At 46.1% G+C, this 20,686-nt stretch overlaps 1 protein-coding gene across 2 annotated transcripts in view; it reads left to right on the top strand.

The window, feature by feature from the left end:
- Positions 1 to 20,686, top strand: part of sez6l (seizure related 6 homolog (mouse)-like) — a 42,571-nt gene that overhangs the window by 7,139 nt on the left and 14,746 nt on the right. For both annotated transcript variants that reach the window (XM_019278618.2, XM_019278617.2), the window contains exons 2-5: positions 17,332 to 17,799; positions 18,221 to 18,360; positions 19,301 to 19,496; positions 20,499 to 20,684. In XM_019278618.2, coding sequence (XP_019134163.1) covers positions 17,332 to 17,799; positions 18,221 to 18,360; positions 19,301 to 19,496; positions 20,499 to 20,684 — 990 coding nt within the window. The remainder of the gene's footprint in view (positions 1 to 17,331; positions 17,800 to 18,220; positions 18,361 to 19,300; positions 19,497 to 20,498; positions 20,685 to 20,686) is intronic.

Here is a 20,686-nt window from a genome sequence, read left to right as displayed (position 1 = left end):
CCAGTGAATTATTCAAAGTGTGTGTGTGTGTGTGTGTGTGTGTGTGTGTGTGTGTGTGTCCCCTGATGTTCCTCTGGTTCTAACCTTCCTCTGTGCAGTGTTGACATCAAAGGAGGACGCCAGGAGCGGTGGCAGGTCTTACTGTCAGTGATGACTCCACCTCAGCAGGTCTGCTTGGACCTCTGTGACCCGGTGCGGCTGTTTAAAGACGTTTGAAAGTGTGTGTGTGTGTGTGTGTGTGTGTGTGTGTGTGTGTGTGTGTGTGTGTGTGTTTTGTTCAGTGTGGGTCTGCCTCAGTATCCGGGATTATCCTGCTGCAGGATTGCACGGATGCTGCTGACACTTCTCTACAATAGAAGCAATTAACTGAAGCTTAACTCGGTGTTTGTCTGTTTTAAGCCATGGATGTTTGTTCATCTGTGTGTGTGTGTGTGTGTGTGTGTGTGTGTGTGTGTGTGTAATTGAAACCAGTTTCTCTGTTGTCCGTCTCAGTTTCTTCATTTATCAAAACATTCGTAGAGGAAAATCAATGTGCATCAACATGTACAAATTATCCCGACTCACAGATTTAAACATGATTAATCTGCATCAGAGCTCGACTGGTTCTGGTTCTGGATGTTGACGATAGCTTTAGCTTTAACCACATGCTAAAGTAGCTAACCGCTGCTAACTGAATCTGTCGTTAGCATGCTAACAGAACCGGACTCAGAGACCAACAGGGAAAACGTCACAGTACCAAGTCCAGTTACAGACTTTATGATGCTAACTAATATAATAAAGCTAACAGAGCTAACGCTGAGGACTCAGTTAGCTTGGAGCTAGTGCTAATGTGGCTAACTGCTAACATAAGTTAATGTAATGGACCTAGCTAGTTTAGGGAAGGCTAACATAGCTAACTGACAATATAAGCTAATGTAGCTAACTGCTAACATTCGCTAATGTTATTAACTTAATTACATTTGTTTTTCCCTTCAAGTTAGCTCACTGCTAACATTAGCTATCATTACTTGATTGATCAGTAGCATTGGAGCTAAAGCTAATAGAATAAAGCTAATACAGCTAATACTGAGGATCCAGTTAGCTTGGAGCTAGTGCTAATGTGGCTAACTGCTTACATAAGTTGTTGTTGTGGACCTAGCTAGTTTAGGGGAAAGGCTAACACAGCTAACTGATAAGCTAATGTTGTATTTTTGCTGGTTTTGAGATAAAGCTAATGTAGCTAACTGCTAATGTTAGCAAACGTTATTAACTTAACTACATTAGTTTTTTTCCCTTCAAGTTAGCTCGCTGCTAACATTAGCTACCATTACTTGATGTAAAGACTGATAGGTAGTGAACCGCTAACTGTGGTCAGCTCGGTTCCATGTTAGACTGGACATCGCCGGGTTACATTACATTACATTACATTACATTACATTTAGCAGACGCTTTTATCCAAAGCGACTTACAGAGGAGGACATAAGCTGAGAAAGGTGTAAAGGACACAGAGTAGTTGTTAGTTTTGTTAGTGTTGTTAGGCAGGGAAGCATTCTGGAAACAGAAAGGTTTTTAGAAGTTTTTAAAGGTAGAAAGGGATGTTGCTGTTCTAGTAGCCGTTGGTCATTCCACCATTTGGGGACGACCACAGAGAAGAGTTTAGAGTGACCTCGCTTTGCGAGAGGCGAGGGTACAACTAGACGGTTTCTGAGGTTCTGTTCAGTACCTTGTTGTTGTTTGTTGTTATGCTAAGCTAAGCTGAGCTAACTCTTGAGTTTGACCCGGGTCATGTGATCAGTATTAGGCTGTGTGTTTTCCGATTGAGACGTGGGATTTGTCGACATAATTCAGCTTCTAGAAGCTTCTGGACACTCAGAGTATTTTCTATTGTTTGAACATGGACACAGCTCAGCGTGGTGGCTCTGTTTGTCTCCATGTTTGGCTGTAAACATGTTTATTTGAGACTGACTCACTTCTGGTTCGATGTCAGCGTCTAACTCCACCGAGAGAAACAAGAACAAGCCCAAAACTATTTGAGTCAAATCCACACGTGTCGTCTGCGTAGAAACGGTTTGATACGGTTGTTTGGGATTAAAGTGACAATATGGATTTTGGGTCTGACTGAGTTACACACAAGCTCGTCGCTGACACTTTGCCTTGTCAAACTCGCTCAGAGGAGATTGGCACAATGGAGTGTGTCTGCAGCCAAACCTTTTCAGAGGTTAATATTTCAGCTCCCATTTGCCTCAAAGCTTACACGTTAAGCCGGCGCTCTGCGTCTCTGCCTTCTGATACGGGAATCCTGCTGAAGTCGCTTCTGTTTGACGCCTTCCACGAACAAGTGTCTGATAATCCACGCCGAGCGCCCGCCGCTGATAGCTACGCCTGTCACGCCGTCGACCCGGCGTGTTTGTCTCTCTCGTACCTCGAATAGATCTGAGGACGAGTTCTGGGATGGAAAAGATGTCTGTGTTTGTTCTTTACCATGATTGGCTCCAGTCTGAGCCGCGAGGTTCAATGTACGCTCCGCTCGGCTGACTGACTGACTGAGTCCTGTCACGTGGGTGTGCAGAGTTCTCGCACCGATAAAGCCCCTCTGAGCTCTGGAGAAACCTCCGCTCCAACAGTTTTGAAGTGTGATGTAGGATGAATTTAAAGGCTGGAGGAGATGCAAAGCCTCCACCCACACTTCAGCTTCCTGCAGGATGACGGCTGCCAGTCACACTCTGTTCATGTCGGATTGAGCCACAAGAAACTACCGTAATTTTCGGACTATTGAGCGCACCTGAATATAAGCTGCACCAGCTTTAAAATATAAATACATTTTGTACATATATTGGTTGCACTTGAATATAAGCCGCAGGTTTTCACGTTGTACCAGGAGGTATTTACACAGAGGATTTTTTTTTAGTTTTAATTTAAACTGTCCCTGAAAATCAGCAGTACAGAACCAACACGGCACCAACGCGGGATGCCAAGGTTGCGTGCAGTAGCTGTATTTCCTTCTTTGACGGCCAGCTCGATGCCTTTACCCTAAAAGCTGCATCATCTGCATTTCTTCGTGTGTTTTCCACGATGAGGGTGCGTGCATGATGCGCAAATGACAGTTCATAATCAAAACTAGTGTCTTCTTTGGCGCATCTTTCCCCACGTCTGTCTCACTTTTGCGTTTACTGCTAGAAAGTGACCCCCGTTGACTGTTATAGTCCGAAAATTACGGTAACTTCTTCTTCTTCTTTCAAACTGAATTCGTTGAGTCAGCTGATAGAAACCAGAGTTTTGGTTTTTGCATGTTTTTTATATTTCAGATTGACTTCACGCCCTCCAGGCAATCCATTCATTTCTGCGGCAAATAAAAATCAGCTTGCAGAGACCTGATAGGTGATCCATCACTGTCGACATGTTGTAGCCTTAAGGAGCTGGTGTGTCAGATTTAGGAGGCTCCGTGTACAGAATATGACAGTAATGCAGCAGATTATGCACAACAAATAAGAACTGTTGTTTTTGTTACCTTAAAATATTCCACGCTCTTGTCCAAATATATTTGGACAAGAGCGTGGAGCTGGTAGGTCATGCAGTACACAGGAAAAGAATCTGGATTCAGATTTGATCAGCACCAGTTTAATCCGCGGCCGGTGAAATGTGGAGTCAGAGGTTCAATCAGTTTTTCAGTCTCAGGATTTTGTGGGCGGTCCTTAAAGGGCGGCTCGATGACACGCTGAGGCCGCCCTGAGCAGAGAGACAGAGATGAATTCATCTCAGCTCAGAGTGTTTCAAAGTTAGTCATGTCATTTTCTGAACTCATCCGACACGTTTCAGTCGCTTCAAACCGGGTTCAGCGCCTAGTTTCATAAACTTGTCGATATTTTTAATCATTCAGATTTGGCTGGGTGGTTAATAACACTTTCTTCTTTGGTCTGGCAAACTCAGAACTCATTATTCTGACTTTTTTCAGTGCTGCAGACAGACGGCCATGAAGCCGTGACGAATAATAACTTTTATATTTTAAACTGCTTTCAGGACATCTGTGATTGAGACCCGGCTGCCAGAAAACAGCGATGAAATCAATCACGCCGCTCGGCTGTGAAATCTACACTTCTATAAAACAATCCATACGCGTTAGACGTTCTGCTGTTTGACACCGTTCTCATCATTTACAGCTCGAGTCGGTCTGGATCTCGCGGATGTCCTGAGCGCTGATCAATATATATTTTTTCCTCAGCGTACACTGACTTTTGATCATTTACTCATGAAGGTCTGGACGGGAACAAAGCTGCCGGGCATTGATCGACTCTAAGGTCAGCGCTGATTGATTTCAGCCTTTAAAGCAAAATATATATTTTTTATTACAGTACCTGGAGAACAGCTCCGCGCTGTAACATTCTATATATAAAGACTATAATAGACAGCTGGGAGAGAGTGGACGTTTGCTCTCTGTGAACCTGCTTTTAGGCACATATATTATTCTATATGAAAAAGCTTCGGCGCTGCACTCAGGCTGCTGATTCTATGAGTCACAGTCTGAGATGAATCTTACATCAGAAGATGAACAGAAAAGACAAAAACCGTCAGGCTTTAAGACTGACGTCTCATTGTTGTGTTTGTGATCAGCGTTCACTTTTATTTCTTTGCTGCCTCATAATTCATGACTGGATGTTGACATCTGGGTCCTGGCCACCCCAAGGTTCAAGCTAAAAGCATTCCTCCTCTCTTTCTTTCTTTCTTTCTTTCTTTCTTTCTTCTTTGTCTCCTTTCAAAATTGATGTGAAGTTGGACATTTGAACATGGGGACTTATGGAGACTGACTCACTTCTGGAGCCAGCCTCAGGTGGACGTTAGAGGAACTGCAGTGTTTGTCTTGATTTTCAGAATTTACTGAGCTGAACTGAAACTAACGGCTGACCTGAGGGTCTGAAAATAATCAGCAGTTATCTGAAGGAGTGCGCCGAAGAGTCGGTACGGACGTTTCCACATATAAATTTGTCGTTTTTCTTTCCTCGTATGAGTTGCCAAAGACAGACGACCTACAACATCACCGTGGAAATCTACAAAGACATTTTGAGTTCAACATTTTTGCTCCAGATCACATGATCAACATCGATAAACAGATGGGACCTGCTCAGCTCTTACTGCCAGAGAAGAACACTGTTCACGGGGGGAAGTGCGCCGAAGAGTCGGTGGGGAGGACGGACCAGGTCGTGGCGACAGATATTTTTTGTCATATGTTGTTAAAAACTGTAGCTATTGCTGCGTTACTGTTGTGTGTGTTGAAGTGTGAAGTAAACTGCTGCTGACTGCAGCTGCTGTCAGCTAATGTTATCTGGGTTTGTTAGCCAGGCCTTGCGGACTGTGAGCTCAGAGTGTCAGTGTTTGTACCACAGGCGTGTTGGACCACCGGGAAGAAGAAGAAGAGAAAGCGGCGCTGACGGGGGAGCCGAGCCGCTGTCAGGCCAGAATGATTTCTGCAGACACAAAGCGACAGCGGCAGCACTGTGCTCTGAAATCCATTATTTCCGATGGCTTGCACAGCTCGCCGCCGGCGTTCTCAAACTTGGTTCAGCGAGGTTGAGCGCAGCACAAATGAGTCTGAACGGGCCATAAATACATAGAGAACTATGTGATTTACAACCTCCTTATATCACATCTGTCTGATTTCAAACGTTACGGGGCCTCGTTGCACTTTTTAAACCATATTTGCCGTCACACTGGTCACATTTGTTGTGCCAGGGCTCGCAGATGGACGCCGACGACAGATAAAGATGACTTATCAACACCTCCTGCGACGACTCGAACATTTCACACCGGCGGTTACGTTTCATAAATATGTTTGTCATAGCAACCAGCTGATCTTAGCACGAGAAGCGCTTGTGCCCTGACACTGAGTAAGAGCGTCTCTTGGTATGTGTTTAAGGAGATGAGGCGTGCAGGCGGGAGGGGGCGACTGTGCCAATGATGAAGCAGGGGAAGAAGAAACGACTTAAAGTAGTGCAGCTCTTATGTGAAAACATCTAATCCTCATGAGGATTAAACGTCCTCAAAAAAGAAAGAAGCAAGAGGAGTAAAATATTCAGAACATTTTGACTTCTCTCAGCGCCGCCGCAGAGTTGGGTTTAGGTTTGGTGCCAAGATTAGGACAGGATTAAGTGGAAATGTCAGAGTTAGTAATGGTAAAGGTTAGGATTAGGAGGAATGGCTCGGGACTGAATACAGTTTCTAAGAAGTATGCGGCAGTAATACAAATGTGTGTGTGCGTGTGCTGACGTGTACATGTTTGTTAGCCGCTCCGCTGAGCAGAAACATTGCCTTGTGAGTGCGACGCAGCCACAAGTCATTGAAACTCTCCTCACACTCCGGCCTGCCTCCAGTTAGCAGCGGGGGAGGGCTGATGGGGGGAGGAAGGGGAAGAGGAAGAGGGGGAGTGATGGGAGAAAGTGAAGCCAGAGGAAACACAGCTCAATCCCTACACAGACCCCAAAACCTCGCCGCCCTCGATGGCGACGATGAAATGTCACGTTAGAGGATCGCAGTGTTATTGTCAGACCTTCAGACATAACATTAAGACACAAACTGCAGTTCCTCTAACGTCCACCTGAGGCTGGCTCCAGAAGTGAGTCAGTCTCCATAAGTCTAGCTAAGTAGACTTCCGTCCTCTCCACCGACTCTTCGGCACACTTCCCCCCGTGAACAGTGTTCTTCTCTGGCAGTAAGAGCTGAGCAGGTCCCATCTGTTTATCGATGTTTTTCATGTGATCTGGAGCAAAAATGTTGAACTCAAAATGTCTTTGTAGATTTCCACGGTGATGTTGTAGGTCGTCTGTCTTTGGCAACTCATGTGAGGAAAGAAAAACGACAAATTTATATGTGGAAACGTCCGTACCGACTCTTCGGCGCACTCCTTCAGATAACTGATGATTATTTTCAGACCCTCAGGTCAGCCGTTAGTTTCAGTTCAGCTCAGTAAATTCTGAAAATCAAGACACAAACTGCAGTTTCTCTAACATCCACTTGAGGCTGGCTCCAGAAGTGAGCCAGTCTCCATAAGTCCCCATGTCCAAATGTCCAACTTCACAGCAGAAATAAACATGTTTACAGTCTGGTACAAAAAACAGTTTTGGTCTCTGTAGCTAATTTCCCCGTTCATGACAACTGTACTGAGGGTGAATTTATATACAACTCACCTGTTCACATTATATTAAGGCTTAAAGGTATGCAGGGTTAAGAGCGTGGACGCTTTGATTGACAGGTGGGTGTGGTCACAGAGGCTATTTAATTGGTACTGTACGTGCATATATAACAACAATCATCTCGTTTATCTACGTGCTGAAGATCTCCAGCATCACAGTCGATGGTTGCAGTTCTTCCTCCGAGGTTTGGGTGATATTGAGGAGGGAAACTGAGCGTGTGAGCTGTGTGATCTGACTGAAGCGGAAAGTGAAAGTCCCATTTTCTTTTGTGCCGAACAAATTATGATGATTTAAGAGAGTTAATGTTCCATGAAATGACTCGACTGAACCCTGAAATATTCTGACAGAACTGCAGTGTTGAAGTTTGTTAACTTTGTCCCAAAAGTCTGCAAGAGAAGGGACGACGATCCGTTTTTAATCTGCTGGTCAGATCTGTGAATATGAAACATCATCTCATGAGGCCACACGCCTTCATATGCACTGTGACTGTTTGTTGGAGGCTGGGTTGATGTTTCGCTGTAGCTCATGTTGTGGTGTGTTCATGCTCAGGTCATGATTTTTCTTTCTTCATAAAAGATGTTGCTGGAATAAAGCTTCAGCGTGTTGTTGTTGTTGTTGATGTGCAATCCACTTGGGAAACAGTTGATGTGGTTGAGCAACAGGATTTATGGCTCATTAATCAAACGTGTTGCCCAGGGGAGAGGCGCGTGATCACGGGAAAGAGAGAGGGACGTAGAAATATAGACGGAGGGTGAAAGTAAAGTTGACATGGAAGCAAATGGAAGGTGGAGGAGGAAACACAGCTGCACCCAACAGGAGGGGAGGAAGAGGGGAGGAAGAGGGGAGGAAGAGGGGGAGACTGGACGACGGGAAGGAAAAAGAGCCCACAGACGATGCCATCTGCTCATCTGAGCTGGTCATGGCTGGCTGCAGTAGCACCTGCTTCACACACACACACACACACACACACACACACACACACACACACACATACACACACACACACGTTTTGAGCCTTAAACCAGAAGCAGAGCAGATTTTTCACAGGTGTTAAAGGAGACGGCGTGCGTCTCTCAGACGATTGGACACGTATTTAAGATGATGAGACTGAATCGATCCGCGACGTTCAGGTTTGATATTTTTAGTCTCAGCGCGTCTTTGCACACCTGTAGACTTCACAAACAGGTGTGTGACCGATCCACACACTGTCCTGAAGAAGGTCACTTCAGATCGATGAAGCTTCCGAATAAATTAACCAGAAGTGACACGCAGAGATTACAGGGTCAGTCTGCATGAGCTGAGAGACTGTCTAAGACCTGGACGTAGTCTCTGAGACTGTCACAGACTGTCTAAAACCTGGACGTAGTCACTGTGACTGTCACAGACTGTCTAAGACCTGGACGTAGTCTCTGAGACGTCCCCACAGACTGTCTAAAACCTGGACGTAGTCTCTGGGACGTCCCCACAGACTGTCTAAGACCTGGACGTAGTCTCCGTGACGTCCTCGCAGACTGTCTAAAACCTGGACGTAGTCTCTGAGACGTCCCCGCAGACAGAAGTTTCCCGTTAACGGCTGTTAAACTTTAACCTGGTTGGTGTTTGTCCAGGTTTCATTAATTGGCTTTAATTAAGTCTCTGCTGCATCATGTTGACGGATGTTTTTGAATCGTCAAACTCTGTGAGAACGAGTTCTTATTAATGAAGTCATTTAACGAAGTCATTAGCTTTTTTGAAGAGGCCGTGTTTAACATGTGGATGCATCACGTGTGTGTGTGTGTGTGTGTGTGTGTGAGTGCAGAGGAGATTGCTTATCCACATCTGCTCTGAGGTCATCGTTGATTGGTCGGTTCGATAGACGCTCCGCTTTCAGTTTCAGGTCATTCCACTCGCTGACCTCATGCAGCAGCCCTCAGATACCATCGATCAGTGTGTGTGTGTGTGTGTGTGTGTGTGTGTGTGTGTGTGTGTTGGCACTCATCACTTCTCACACAGGAAATCATTAAATCAGCGCAGTGTGCTTACCCAGCACCTGAATCTGAGAGGACGACTCATCTGCAGAGTGTTCAGCCAATCAGCAGCAGGTTCGCTCACTGAGTGCGTCACATTAACGAGCTGCCACCGAAAATAAACAATAAATAATTCATTAATAAAAAAACAACTAAACAAGGCTGAGAAGATGCCTTCAGTAATTCCAATAATTAAACTGTACAAAAACATTTAGATGAAGTAACAAACTGTGTCGAGCTGATCTTTCATTGTTTACAGTAATTTTCCCCCTTTAACTTTAAAAAAGATTGAAATCAGTTCTTGATTGAGGTTTATAAATGTAAATATTAATTAGCTGAGGCCACACCCCTCTTATATAAACATGCATATATGTGTAATTTGAACATTTTATTTTCTGTCCATGAACAAACAATATTTATATAAAGTAATACACACTATATGGACAAAAGTATTTGGACGCCTGACCTTTACACCAACATTGTATTCAGATACTTTAATAAGGAGTTGTTTTCCCTCTTGCACTCTTTCCACAGAGCGTCTCTGTGTGAGTTTGTGCCCGTCGTTCATTCTGCAGAACATTTATGAGGTTCAGGCACTGATGCTGGACCAGAAGGCCTGGCTCGCAGTCTTTAGTTCCAGTTCACCCAAAGGTGCTCGATGGGGGTTGAGGTCTTTATGGACCTTTGTGTGTGCACTTGGGCACAGTCATGTTGGACCTTCTCCAAACTGTTGGAAGCATAGCATTGTCCAAAACGTGTTGGTATGCTGAACCGTCCTCCAACAAGACAGGGGTGTCCAAATACTTTTGTCCATATACTGTATATACTGCAGATAATCCAAGGAGAGGAAGTGTAGCTGCTCAGTCTTTTAACCTCTGCAGTCTGAACCTCCAGACACGTCGTCTCTGCGGCTTCATGAAATGATGAATTCATCTGATATTTAGCAGAAACGTTTTTTATTCCTGCACCTGAAATCTAACCTGACTTGTCTTGTTAATGCCGCCAAAAATTGTCTGTTCAGACGGCTGAGTCGTGCTGTGTGTGTGTGTGTGTGTGTGTGTGTGTGTGTGTGTGTGTGGTTATCACAGTGAGTCTCCATGGGGAACGGACATGGCAGACAGGGAATGTATTCCAGATACAGTTGCTGCCAGTCTCGGCTCTGATAAAGCACTTTAAACAGCCACCAACTCGCAGAATACAAATTAAACTGAGTCACAAAGGAAACAAAAAGACCAGATTTTTGTTTTTTTTCTGTATTTTAGCGCAGTGTGTGTTCAGGCTTAGAAACACACACACACACACACAAAGGGAGCCCATCTTCATTGTTGCCAGGTGCCCCCTTTCAGCGCCACTGAAACCTTTTCTGTGACATTGCTTCACAGCCTCAGACTTGATTGTGTTGGAGTGGCATTGAAAGTCTGCAGTCAGTGAGGAGCATTGAGTTCTGCCCCCGTCTCCAACTCACCTCCTCCGTCCAACAAACACACGGCGCTGTCGTTTTCCTCCCGCCGTTAACGGTATCCACGCACACGCCACACGCTGAATGTTGATAACAAGCTGTTTTAAGGTCGCCCTGGACTCCACGGAGACAGACAGAGAGACAGACAGAGAGACAGACAGACAGAGACATGTTTGTGTATATTAACAGAGTGTGTGCAGCATCGCACCTGCAAGGTGGAGGCAAAAAGACGGAGACGCAATCAAGAGTTTAATGAAATTTCTCGGCTTCAATCATCCATCTGATAACAAAACAACATCAGCCGTGATGCTTCTTCTCGTCTGCCACACTTCATTTCCTGCCACAGTCGGGGAATTCAAACCAGCAACATAACGGCCCCAAACTCCCCGACTGGCACTTCACAGCCCGAGTGGATGTTTCTAAATATAAAATAAATGAAAGAGGCATTTTATTACGGACACTCAGGTCGAACCTACACGAAGCTGGAGAGTTTGATTTCTAAAGGTTCATACAGACGAGATGTCGCAGCAGTTTAATCTCATAAAACAGAAACAAACAAAACAAACCAAAACCACCTTTGTTAGTCCAACAGTCCAAAAATCTGATGAAATAAACTCTTAGTTCAATGTGAAATACTTCACCAAATGATCTACAGCTAATCCACGGAGACTACGTCCAGGTTTTAGACAGTCTGTGGGGACGTCACGGAGACTACGTCCAGGTTTTAGACAGTCTGTGGGGACGTCACAGAGACTACGTCCAGGTTTTAGACAGTCTGCAGAGACGTCATGGAGACTACGTCCAGGTTTTAGACAGTCTGCGGGGACGTCACAGAGACTACGTCCAGGTTTTAGACAGTCTACGGGGACGTTACGGAGACTATGTCCAGGTTTTAGACAGTCTGCAGGGACGTCACAGAGACTACGTCCAGGTTTTAGACAGTCTGCGGGGACGTCACAGAGACTACGTCCAGGTTTTAGACAGTCTATGAGGACGTCACAGAGACTACGTCCAGGTTTTAGACAGTCTGCGGGGACGTCACAGGTTTTAGACAGTCTGCGGGGACGTCACGGAGACTACGTCCAGGTTTTAGACAGTCTGCAGGGACGTCACGGAGACTACGTCCAGGTTTTAGACAGTCTGCGGGGACGTCCCAGGTTTTAGACCGGACCGTTGGCTCTGGTGGCGTCTCCAGCTGCCCTTCTATTAAAAATAGATTGGAGGACTAACCGCTGAGTTTGGCAAAGTCATCTCTGGTAAACTTTCTTCAGTCCAGCTGGACAGAGCTGCTCACGTTAGCCTGAGCTGGTGAACAGGAAACACTTTGATATTTTAAGTTGCAGAGGCCGGTGTGTCGGCATCCCCTGCCTCTGTCAGGGTCAAACTAAGAAGGCCATCCGTGTCCTGGAGGAGGAAATGTACCAAACATCGCATCAGAGTTCTGAGTGTGCAGCTCTGCCCTCCTTTCTGTAGCATCCTTTGACACACCTGTATCCTCGGTAACTCCAGCATGGACTTGTTTTTGTTGTGGCTGTCACCACAGATCAGGCTGCTCGAGACTCTCAGGATCAATATAACCGTCTAGAAACTCCACTGATGTCCTGAAATAGGCACGACTGGCCTGATTATTGTGAGATGCAGTACATGCTCCCGTTTTCTACAAAACCCTTGTCAAAGACCAGCAAGTGGTTGCTTTCATCCTTCCTCTGTGATCAGGAGGTCACCCAGGTATCACTGCAACCCGGGGAGTTCCCCACGGAGGCCTTTGAACCAGCAGACATCAAGGCTTCCCCAAACAGAAAGGTGTATCTTCAGAGGACACTGACCTTTCACGTCAGCGCCTGCAGATAGTTTCATGTACAAACAGCCGAGCCGTGTGACAGGACGCTGACTGACTGACGTCATCATAACACCCTTGATGAGCTTCGAACAGCTCATCAACAGCTTCCGTGACGTCACCCACAGGTTTCTGAAGAGCCAGGGCCGGCTCTAGGCAATTAGTGGCCCTAAGTAAGATTTTGTTTGTGGCCCCCGAAAGACTTCAAATCTCATGCTGTATTTGGTTGTTGGCAAGCAGCTACAAACAAGAACATAATGTGAAAAGTAACAATCAGGCTATATTCGTGATTTTATTGAGAATCGTTATAAAGTTTCGGGATGTTGCCGTAACCGTAGTAACTCGCGGTGCCAGAGGGGGAGGTAGAGACGCCGAACGAAGTTGTTTTGTCAGACGTGTTCTCGCAAAACTTGACTTGACAGTCGGAGGACGTGCGGCGTGAGAAAGTCAGTCAACTTAACACCAGAAAAAATGAAGAGCGAGCAACATCAGTCCAAGTTAAAGTCTGTGTAAAGTAAATCTGTGTTCTGAAAGAGTTATTAACCATCCAGCCAAATTTGAATGATTAAAATCTGGTAAAAATGAATTCTCAGCTCCAGGACTATGGGGGCGTGTGCTCTGAAGGCGCTGAAGCTGATGAGTTCAGAAAATGAACATGACTAACTTTGAAACACTCTGAGCTGAGATGAATTCATCTCTGTCTCTCTGCTCAGGGTGGCCTCAGCGTGTCATCGAGCCGCCCTTTAAGGACCGCCCACAAAATCCCGAGACTGAAAACTGGTAAAAAAACAGTTTGAACCTCTGACTCCACATTTCAGTGATATATTCAAAGTCTTTTCACGTGTTTTCAGAAACTATTTTTGAAAGAAATCTCAGAATTGATTGTATACGGACTTTAACGTGTGCAGTTCAGAGGAAAACTAGTTTGGATTTGAATGACTTGGCATTTAAAGGTAAAGAAGCACCCTGTGATTTCGCCTTGTGGTTATCTGTGAGCACGCAGGCCGGACTTCAGACCCTTTATTAGCTTTAAAGTGTTTAATCCTCTCGATCTGTCCCAGCGGTGTCACGTGACCTTTCCAGCTCCACGTTCAGATCGGCGGTGCGCTGCCGTCCCTCGTTACCTCCTCGCCTCGTGTTTTCTCCTTCTTGTGGTCGCCTCTCCTCCTGCGAGCTGCATTAATGCTGCAGTTTGCTGGGAAAACAAGCAGCGGCTGATTTCACTGATTATTTCCTCCCCTCTGATTGAAGGTGCCGGATTTCTCTCACTTTAAACGAGATCCGAAGATTCAGAGTGAGACTTTGTCTCTCCAACGACGCAGAATCTTTATGTTGTCTCCCATTTTTTAAGGCTGTTTACTTCCCGATTGTTTCATCCTCTTCATTATCTTTTTTATTAAAAGTCTGCGTGACGAGCCTCTCGGCTGACAGTCTTCTCAAAAAGCCAAACGCCTCGTCAAACTACAGCTGTCACGGTGGCGAATGTCACGGAAGATTTCCATCAAACAAAGTCTGAGAGTCTGTCAGCCCTCGTCAACAATCTACCGTCGTCTGCACAGAAACTAAATGCTGCGTATTAATCCTGGAAAATGTGATAACGGACTTCACAACATCTGGGCTTTAATTATTCATCTGATGAGTGCACCAAATTACTCAGGTAGCTGAAGCTGTCAGCACGTTCTTCTGATACATGACAGGAAATTAATGATACAATATGTTCAGCGGACGGTGAGACGCAAGGCCACACTTCAACATCGTAATCAACCGTTACCCTCCGATCTATCTGCATCTCTTCAGAGTCAGCTGATGACCTCCTCCTGCTATAAATAAGGGAACTGTGCAACGACACAACAAAGACATGGCCGATGCAAATGTGTGCGTGCACACTGGAGACCAATTAAGGACAAAAGATTGTGAGCCACCAGTGGCATTCTGGGAAATCATGCCAACAGTATAAAGCATAACAAAAAAAAAATAGAAATGTGCTGCTCAGGCAACAAACTGCAGGTTCAGGTTCGTTTGGCTGTTTGAGCTCGTTTACTCTTAACCCTGCATAACTTTAAGCCTTAATATAATGTGAACAGGTGAGTTGTATATAAATTCACCCTCAGTACAGTTGTCATGAACGGGGAAATTAGCTACAGAGACCAAAACTGTTTTTTGTACCAGGCTGTAAACATGTTTATTTCTGCTGTGAAGTTGGACATTTGAACATGGGGACTTATGGAGACTGACTCACTTCTGGAGCCAGCCTCAAGTGGACGTTAGAGGAACTGCAGGTTGTTGGTACTTCCGCAGTGGCTTCATTTTCCAGCCACTTGGTCTGGATCCAAACTAATCTGTTAAAACAAACCAGCAACACACAAACGCTGTTTCTTGGTGAAATGGCGACTTGTTTGTGCGTCCGCTCACTTTATTTTCTAACGTTGTTCATCTTGGTTCAGTTTCATGCCGATAGAAGAAGCTCCAGCTGTGTGAGTCATGTACTGTAACACTGTCTGTGGAAATAAACGGGATTTCTCCTTCTGGAACCACGGCCCAAAAATATGTCCTCCCTCCACACAACTCCATTTAGTCATGTGGAGACTCTGCCTCCACCCTTACACAGTAAAGGTGGAGTAAAGCATTGTTTCACTTAATCAAAATTCAAACTATATGGACTACGTCTGTGTATTTATTTTATTATGTTGTGTTTTTTAGCAGCGTATACAAAGGACTACAACTCCCAGAGCTCCAAGTCTTCTTAGCAGCAGTGAAGTATTTAGATAAATAAAAGTAGAAACAGCTCACTGTAAACATACGTGTACGAGTTTGAAAATGTAAAAGTATAATCAGGAAATGTGCCTTAAAGTAATCAGAGTAAAAGTACTCAATGCAGCTTGATAGCTGAAAGCTCCCAGTCTACTTTTGGAGACAACGGGAACCACGAGGAACCCGGCATGGTGGGAGCTCTTTAAGATATGAAGAGCTTTGTAAGTAAGCAGAAGATTTTAAATTATATTCTAGATTTAACAGGTAGTCGACATGAGAGAAGTCCTGTTGGGACCTGAACAGCAGAATTCTGAATCAGCTGCACAGTCCTCAGACGTATTGAAGCAGATAACAGGAAGGCACAATTACTGGAATAATGTTTGCTGATTCATTTTCTATCCATCGACTCGTCTCAGCTCCTCTTCTATAAACTGTTGGGTCAGATTTCACAAACTCTTCGTATGTTCTGTCTTCATTTGTAACGTAACTAAAGTTGTCAGATAAATGCAGTGAAATAAAAAGATGTATATGTTTATTTCCCTCTGAGATGTAGAGGAGTACGAGTAGAAAGTAGTGGAGTAAATGTACTCCCACTGCTGCTTTAGTACAGAATATGTGACAGCTGACAGCCTCGTGTTATCTGAAGGAGCAGAGTCGGGTCACAGTCGGGTCACAGTCGGGTCACAGCCGGGTCACAGTCGGGTCGGCTCTGCGACCCTCCTCACATTACTCAGAGATTTGATCCATTGTTGACGTCATCAGCAGCAGCTGTAATTCTCTTGATTGAGAAATGACGTCTAAAAGCTTCGAGTACACTTTAATGAGTTCGTTACCTGCAGGCTCCGTGAAGCCTCGTCTGCCCCCGCCGGGCGATTTTGATTTGATTTGATTTTGACTGACACCCGGCTCACCTGCAGACTCTGTCACAGTTCAACCTCCCACTGCAACAAACCCAGGAATGAAAAATCTATTTACCTGCCACAGTGACTAACGAGCATGTGGATAGAAATGATTCATGCCGACGTTTCATTTGAAGTTTATCGTAGGTTAGCGAGCCTTATGTTTCATATATTCCTCCACTGTACGGGGACTCGACAGGATCTGTTAGTTACAAGGTTTAAACCTTTGACAGTGACTGTCGAAGTGTTTGTAACTGGGAGGTGGATAAAGAATCATTCAGCTCTGTCTGAAGGTGTCACTGTGTTTATACTTGTGCACCATGTTGACTTCAGTCCATGTTTTGGTCACAGTTCTTTAAGTCATGTAATCTTCATTTACATTAAGTGTTTACGTCTCCGTAATTAATGTGATTTTCAGGCAAATTGAATTTAAACGACTCTGAATATGAAAAGCTGAGCAGAGACTCTGTGTGTGTGTGTGTGTGTGTGTGTGTGTGTGTGTGTGTGTGCGTGTGCGTGTGTGTGTGTGTGTGTGTGTGTGTGTGTGTGTGTGTGTGTGTGTGTGCTGCCTCAGTATCTGCAAGCTGTGAAAGCTGAAATGAGTTTCTTTGTCACGTGAAGTGCACGGGCAGGTAAACAGAGCATGCAGGCGTCTCTTCTTCTTCTTCTTCTGTGTTTGGAGGCAGAGGATGATGCTGATGATTTATCTGATTCCTCACATGCAGACTGCACCATGAGCTGCTGAGGGTGTATGCAGGCAAGAAGACAGGAGGGTGGAGTGTGTGCTGTTTTGTGTGTGTGTGTGTGTGTGTGTGTGTGTGTGTGTGTGTAAATGCTGGTCTGTGCTGTTTTTTGCACTAAGCTGCTGGAGATGGCGTTTTAGCATGCACGGCAGAGCGTTTGCCTGTCTCTGCATTTCTTCTCCCACCTCCTCCTCTTGGCTCAGCTCCTGTCATGCTTAACTGCCCTGTCTCCCCACTACAGCGTCTTATTGTGTGTGTGTGTGTGTGTGTGTGTGTGTGTGTGTGTGTGTGTGTGTGTGTGTGAGAGTGTGTGTGTGTGTGTGTGTAGAAGGTGGAGGTAAGCTCGGCTGGGTTCTGGCTGTGCCGGCTTGATAACCCCACTCCTGATAAGACCTGCAGGACAGTGACAGCACCACCCAAAGTCGTGCTTCCTGGTGCATTTCCAGTGTTTTAATGTTTTCCACTTCTTCTTTCAGATGAAGAAGTCCCCACAGCCGCCCCAGCCTCCACCCAGGCTCCAGGGGTGACACCGGCCGGCACAAAGGAAAGCATCCCCAGAGGCAGAAGCTCCAGCGTGTTGGCTGGAGGTTTGCTACAGTCAGTGCTGACTCAGAAAGGACGACTTGTCTCCCAGAAAGGGGAGCTCCTTCCCTCCGCTCTGCCCCAGAACCTGCTCCCTCTCCTGGGCAGAGGACTCAGTGTCGGCTCCCTCCCTGGAAGTCATTCCCTGGAGCATCAAAGCGGGGGATTACTGCGGAGGGTGAAAGCCCCGGCATCAGCTGCAGCGTCAGGCGGCCGAGGCAGCGATCCAACTGAACCTCTGCCCACGGACACACACTCCCGGCTGCCTCACACACAGACGCACACCCCCGAACAGGAAGCTGAGCTCACCACTGTGGGCCAGATGCTGGATGTGGACACAGAGGCGGGGACACCTCCGTCAGGTATGAGTAATCATCAGTGATTGGCTGTTTCTATAATTATTACCACAGAGGAACAAGATGGTGGAAACATTACCACGTTTGTCCACAGGGGGCGCCAGAATCAACCCAAACAAAAGTTCTTGTAGCAGCTTTAAGTCCCCATGAGACAGGAAGTGACACTCTGTGTCCATGTTGGACAGACGCTGGAGGACAGCTGATCTCACTTTCGCTCTAGCGCCATCATGATAAAGTTCTCAACAACTCTTGGATGTCTGGCTCAGACGCTGACGTTCCCCTCAGGATGAATTGTAACTCTGACTTTTGATCTAATATTTGAATTTGTCTCGTGGTTTCTGAGATGTGATCCTCTGCAGGACTTCCTCTGAGTGTCCAGGCGGGTCACAGAACAGAAAACAGTAACCGTCCTCTGTTCTCTCCTCAGCTTTGTCGAGCTGCATGGTGAACTTCTCAGACCCAGAGGGCTACATCGACTCCTCCGATGACCCCCCTCTGCCAGACGGGACCTTCCTGCACTGCACCTACACGGTGACGGTGTACACCGGCTACGGGGTGGAGCTGCAGGTCAGCACTTATTCACATGATTTTGTTGTTGGGGTGGTTTTGACTGAACCAGGATCTGGTCTCAGGATGAACTCTGCCTCCGAGTGGCAGCTGTCGGTACTGCTCGCTCTGCCAGATACTTCATACTTCTGCTCCAAAACATTATCAGGTGACCCTTTGCAGGGGCCCGACCCCTCAGGGTGGGACTCACTGGACTGAAGTAGCTCCACCTGCAGCAGCTCCACCTGTAACGTGCTGCTGTAACATTGGTGCATCAGGACGAACGAGCTCATAATGTCACATTTTACTGCAGTACATGTACTTTTACCACTGATACTTTGAGTACAAGCCTGTGTGGTTTATATGTATTTATATATGAGGAAAATACACGTATGTAACACAACAGCAGGTTCAAGGTTCCCATGGGTCCTTGAAATCCTTGAAAGTTTGTGAATTTAAAGTGCAAGAATAGAAATTCTCAGTGTTGAAACAGTAATTAACCTTGATTCTTGTTAGGTCCTTGAATTTGAGAGAGCTGGGCCTGGAAAGGGCTTGAAAAGTCCTTGAATTCAAAGTTTAAGAAGGTGTGGGAACCCTGTGTTTTCTTTAGTGTTTAAAACTAAAATATGGTACTCACAAAGAAAGCAACTAAGCACACACACACACACACACACGCAGAATTTAATTTGTGTTCGCTGCGACTGACAGTTTTATTGGTGCACACACAGATCTCATTTATTATCAGATTCACTGACACGGTGAATTCTGTTTCCTCTCTAACGTTTGACAACTATCAACACACTTTCTGTTTTTTTTGCTGGACGTGCAGGAATCTGCAGCGTCATGATGCAGACTAAAACCCAAACACAGAAAAAACAGACTCAGCAGCAGCTTGTGAATCTGAACAAGACGATTACTACAGGAAAATAACCGGTGTGTGTCTCCCCGTGTGTGTCTTCAGGTGAAGAGTGTGAACCTGTCTGAGGGCGAGCAGCTGTCCATCAGGGGCGCAGACGAACGAGGCGCCCTGCTCGTCCTGGCCAATCACACTCTGCTGGTGGAAGGTCAGGTGATCCGCAGTCCCACCAACACTCTGTCCGTCTTCTACCGCTCCACGCCGGAGGGAAGCATGGGCGTGTTCCAGCTGCACTATCAGAGTGAGTGCACACACACACACACACACACATAAAGAGTGTACACTAACATGTATATAAACACACTATATAAATCTGATGCATGTGGATGCGTCATTAGGGCCTGGGGGCCTGTTTGTCCTCTGTATACGTGCTAATTGCATAATCAGAAATCTTCTCATCTAATCACTTAGCACGGTGATTGAATCTGTCGTGTGAATTAGCTGATTAAAGCTCTGATTAATTGGCTCTCGTCTCATTAGGAGGCTGAGGATATGGGAGTTTCTGCAGAGCGTGTGTGCTGTGTAAGTTTCCGTGCACGCGCTCAGCTGTGCCGGCTCATGATGGATATGACGAGGACCGGAGAGGAGGAGGAGACCCACCTGTGCCATTAATCACAGCCGTCCAATCCAGAGGAGCGGAGGACGGAGACGACAACACAGAGCTGAAGATGAAAAACACAAATAGAGCTACAGCGCTTGTTATGATCCAAATGATTCACCTAAAATCTACCTGTGCGGATCTGAACTCACCTTCCACCTCGATTAGAAACAGAAACATTCACCTGAGTTGCTCATTTACAAAAACCTTTATTAAAGCTGAAGAATAATGAACTCAGACAGTTTGAGGGTCCTCCGTCAGCGTCCTCTTCACTCTCTTCTCCTCTGCCATCATGTCCATAGAAGCTGCTGAGCCTGGTTACCTCCTCTTCTTCTTCCTGGTCGTCCATAACGCCTGTTGGTACAAACACTCAGTCCGTCAGCTTGGCGGTGAGCTCAGAGCGACGGGTACCCGTCGCTCTGAGCTCACCGCCAAGCTGACGGACTGAGCTAACAGCAGCTACAGCTGTCAGCAGTTTACTTCACTGTCCATCATAAACTCTGTAAATCACAGAGAGTTGAGGCGGAGCAGCCGGAGGACATCAGAGGGAAAACCAGAAAACATTTCCTCCATAAAATATGATCCAGTTTCACCAGAATCAGTGATGGTCGCTCCTCCTCTCTGGTTCCTCCTTTTGTTTCACAGTCTTCAGGCTGAGCTGTTCGCTGCCGAAGAGGCCTCACTTCGGGGAGGTGTCCGTGCAGGACCTCCTACCCGGAGGCACCGCCCGCTTTCACTGCCACATGGGTTACCACCTGCAGGGGGAGACGCTGCTCACCTGCCTCAACGCCTCGCTGCCGGTGTGGAGCGGCAAGGTGCCGAGCTGCAGGGGT

The sequence above is a fragment of the Larimichthys crocea genome, chromosome VIII, assembly GCF_000972845.2.
Source record: "Larimichthys crocea isolate SSNF chromosome VIII, L_crocea_2.0, whole genome shotgun sequence".
NCBI lineage: Eukaryota > Metazoa > Chordata > Actinopteri > Sciaenidae > Larimichthys > Larimichthys crocea.
Note: the sequence above shows the minus strand (reverse complement) of the source record. Positions and strands in the feature narration are given on the sequence as shown.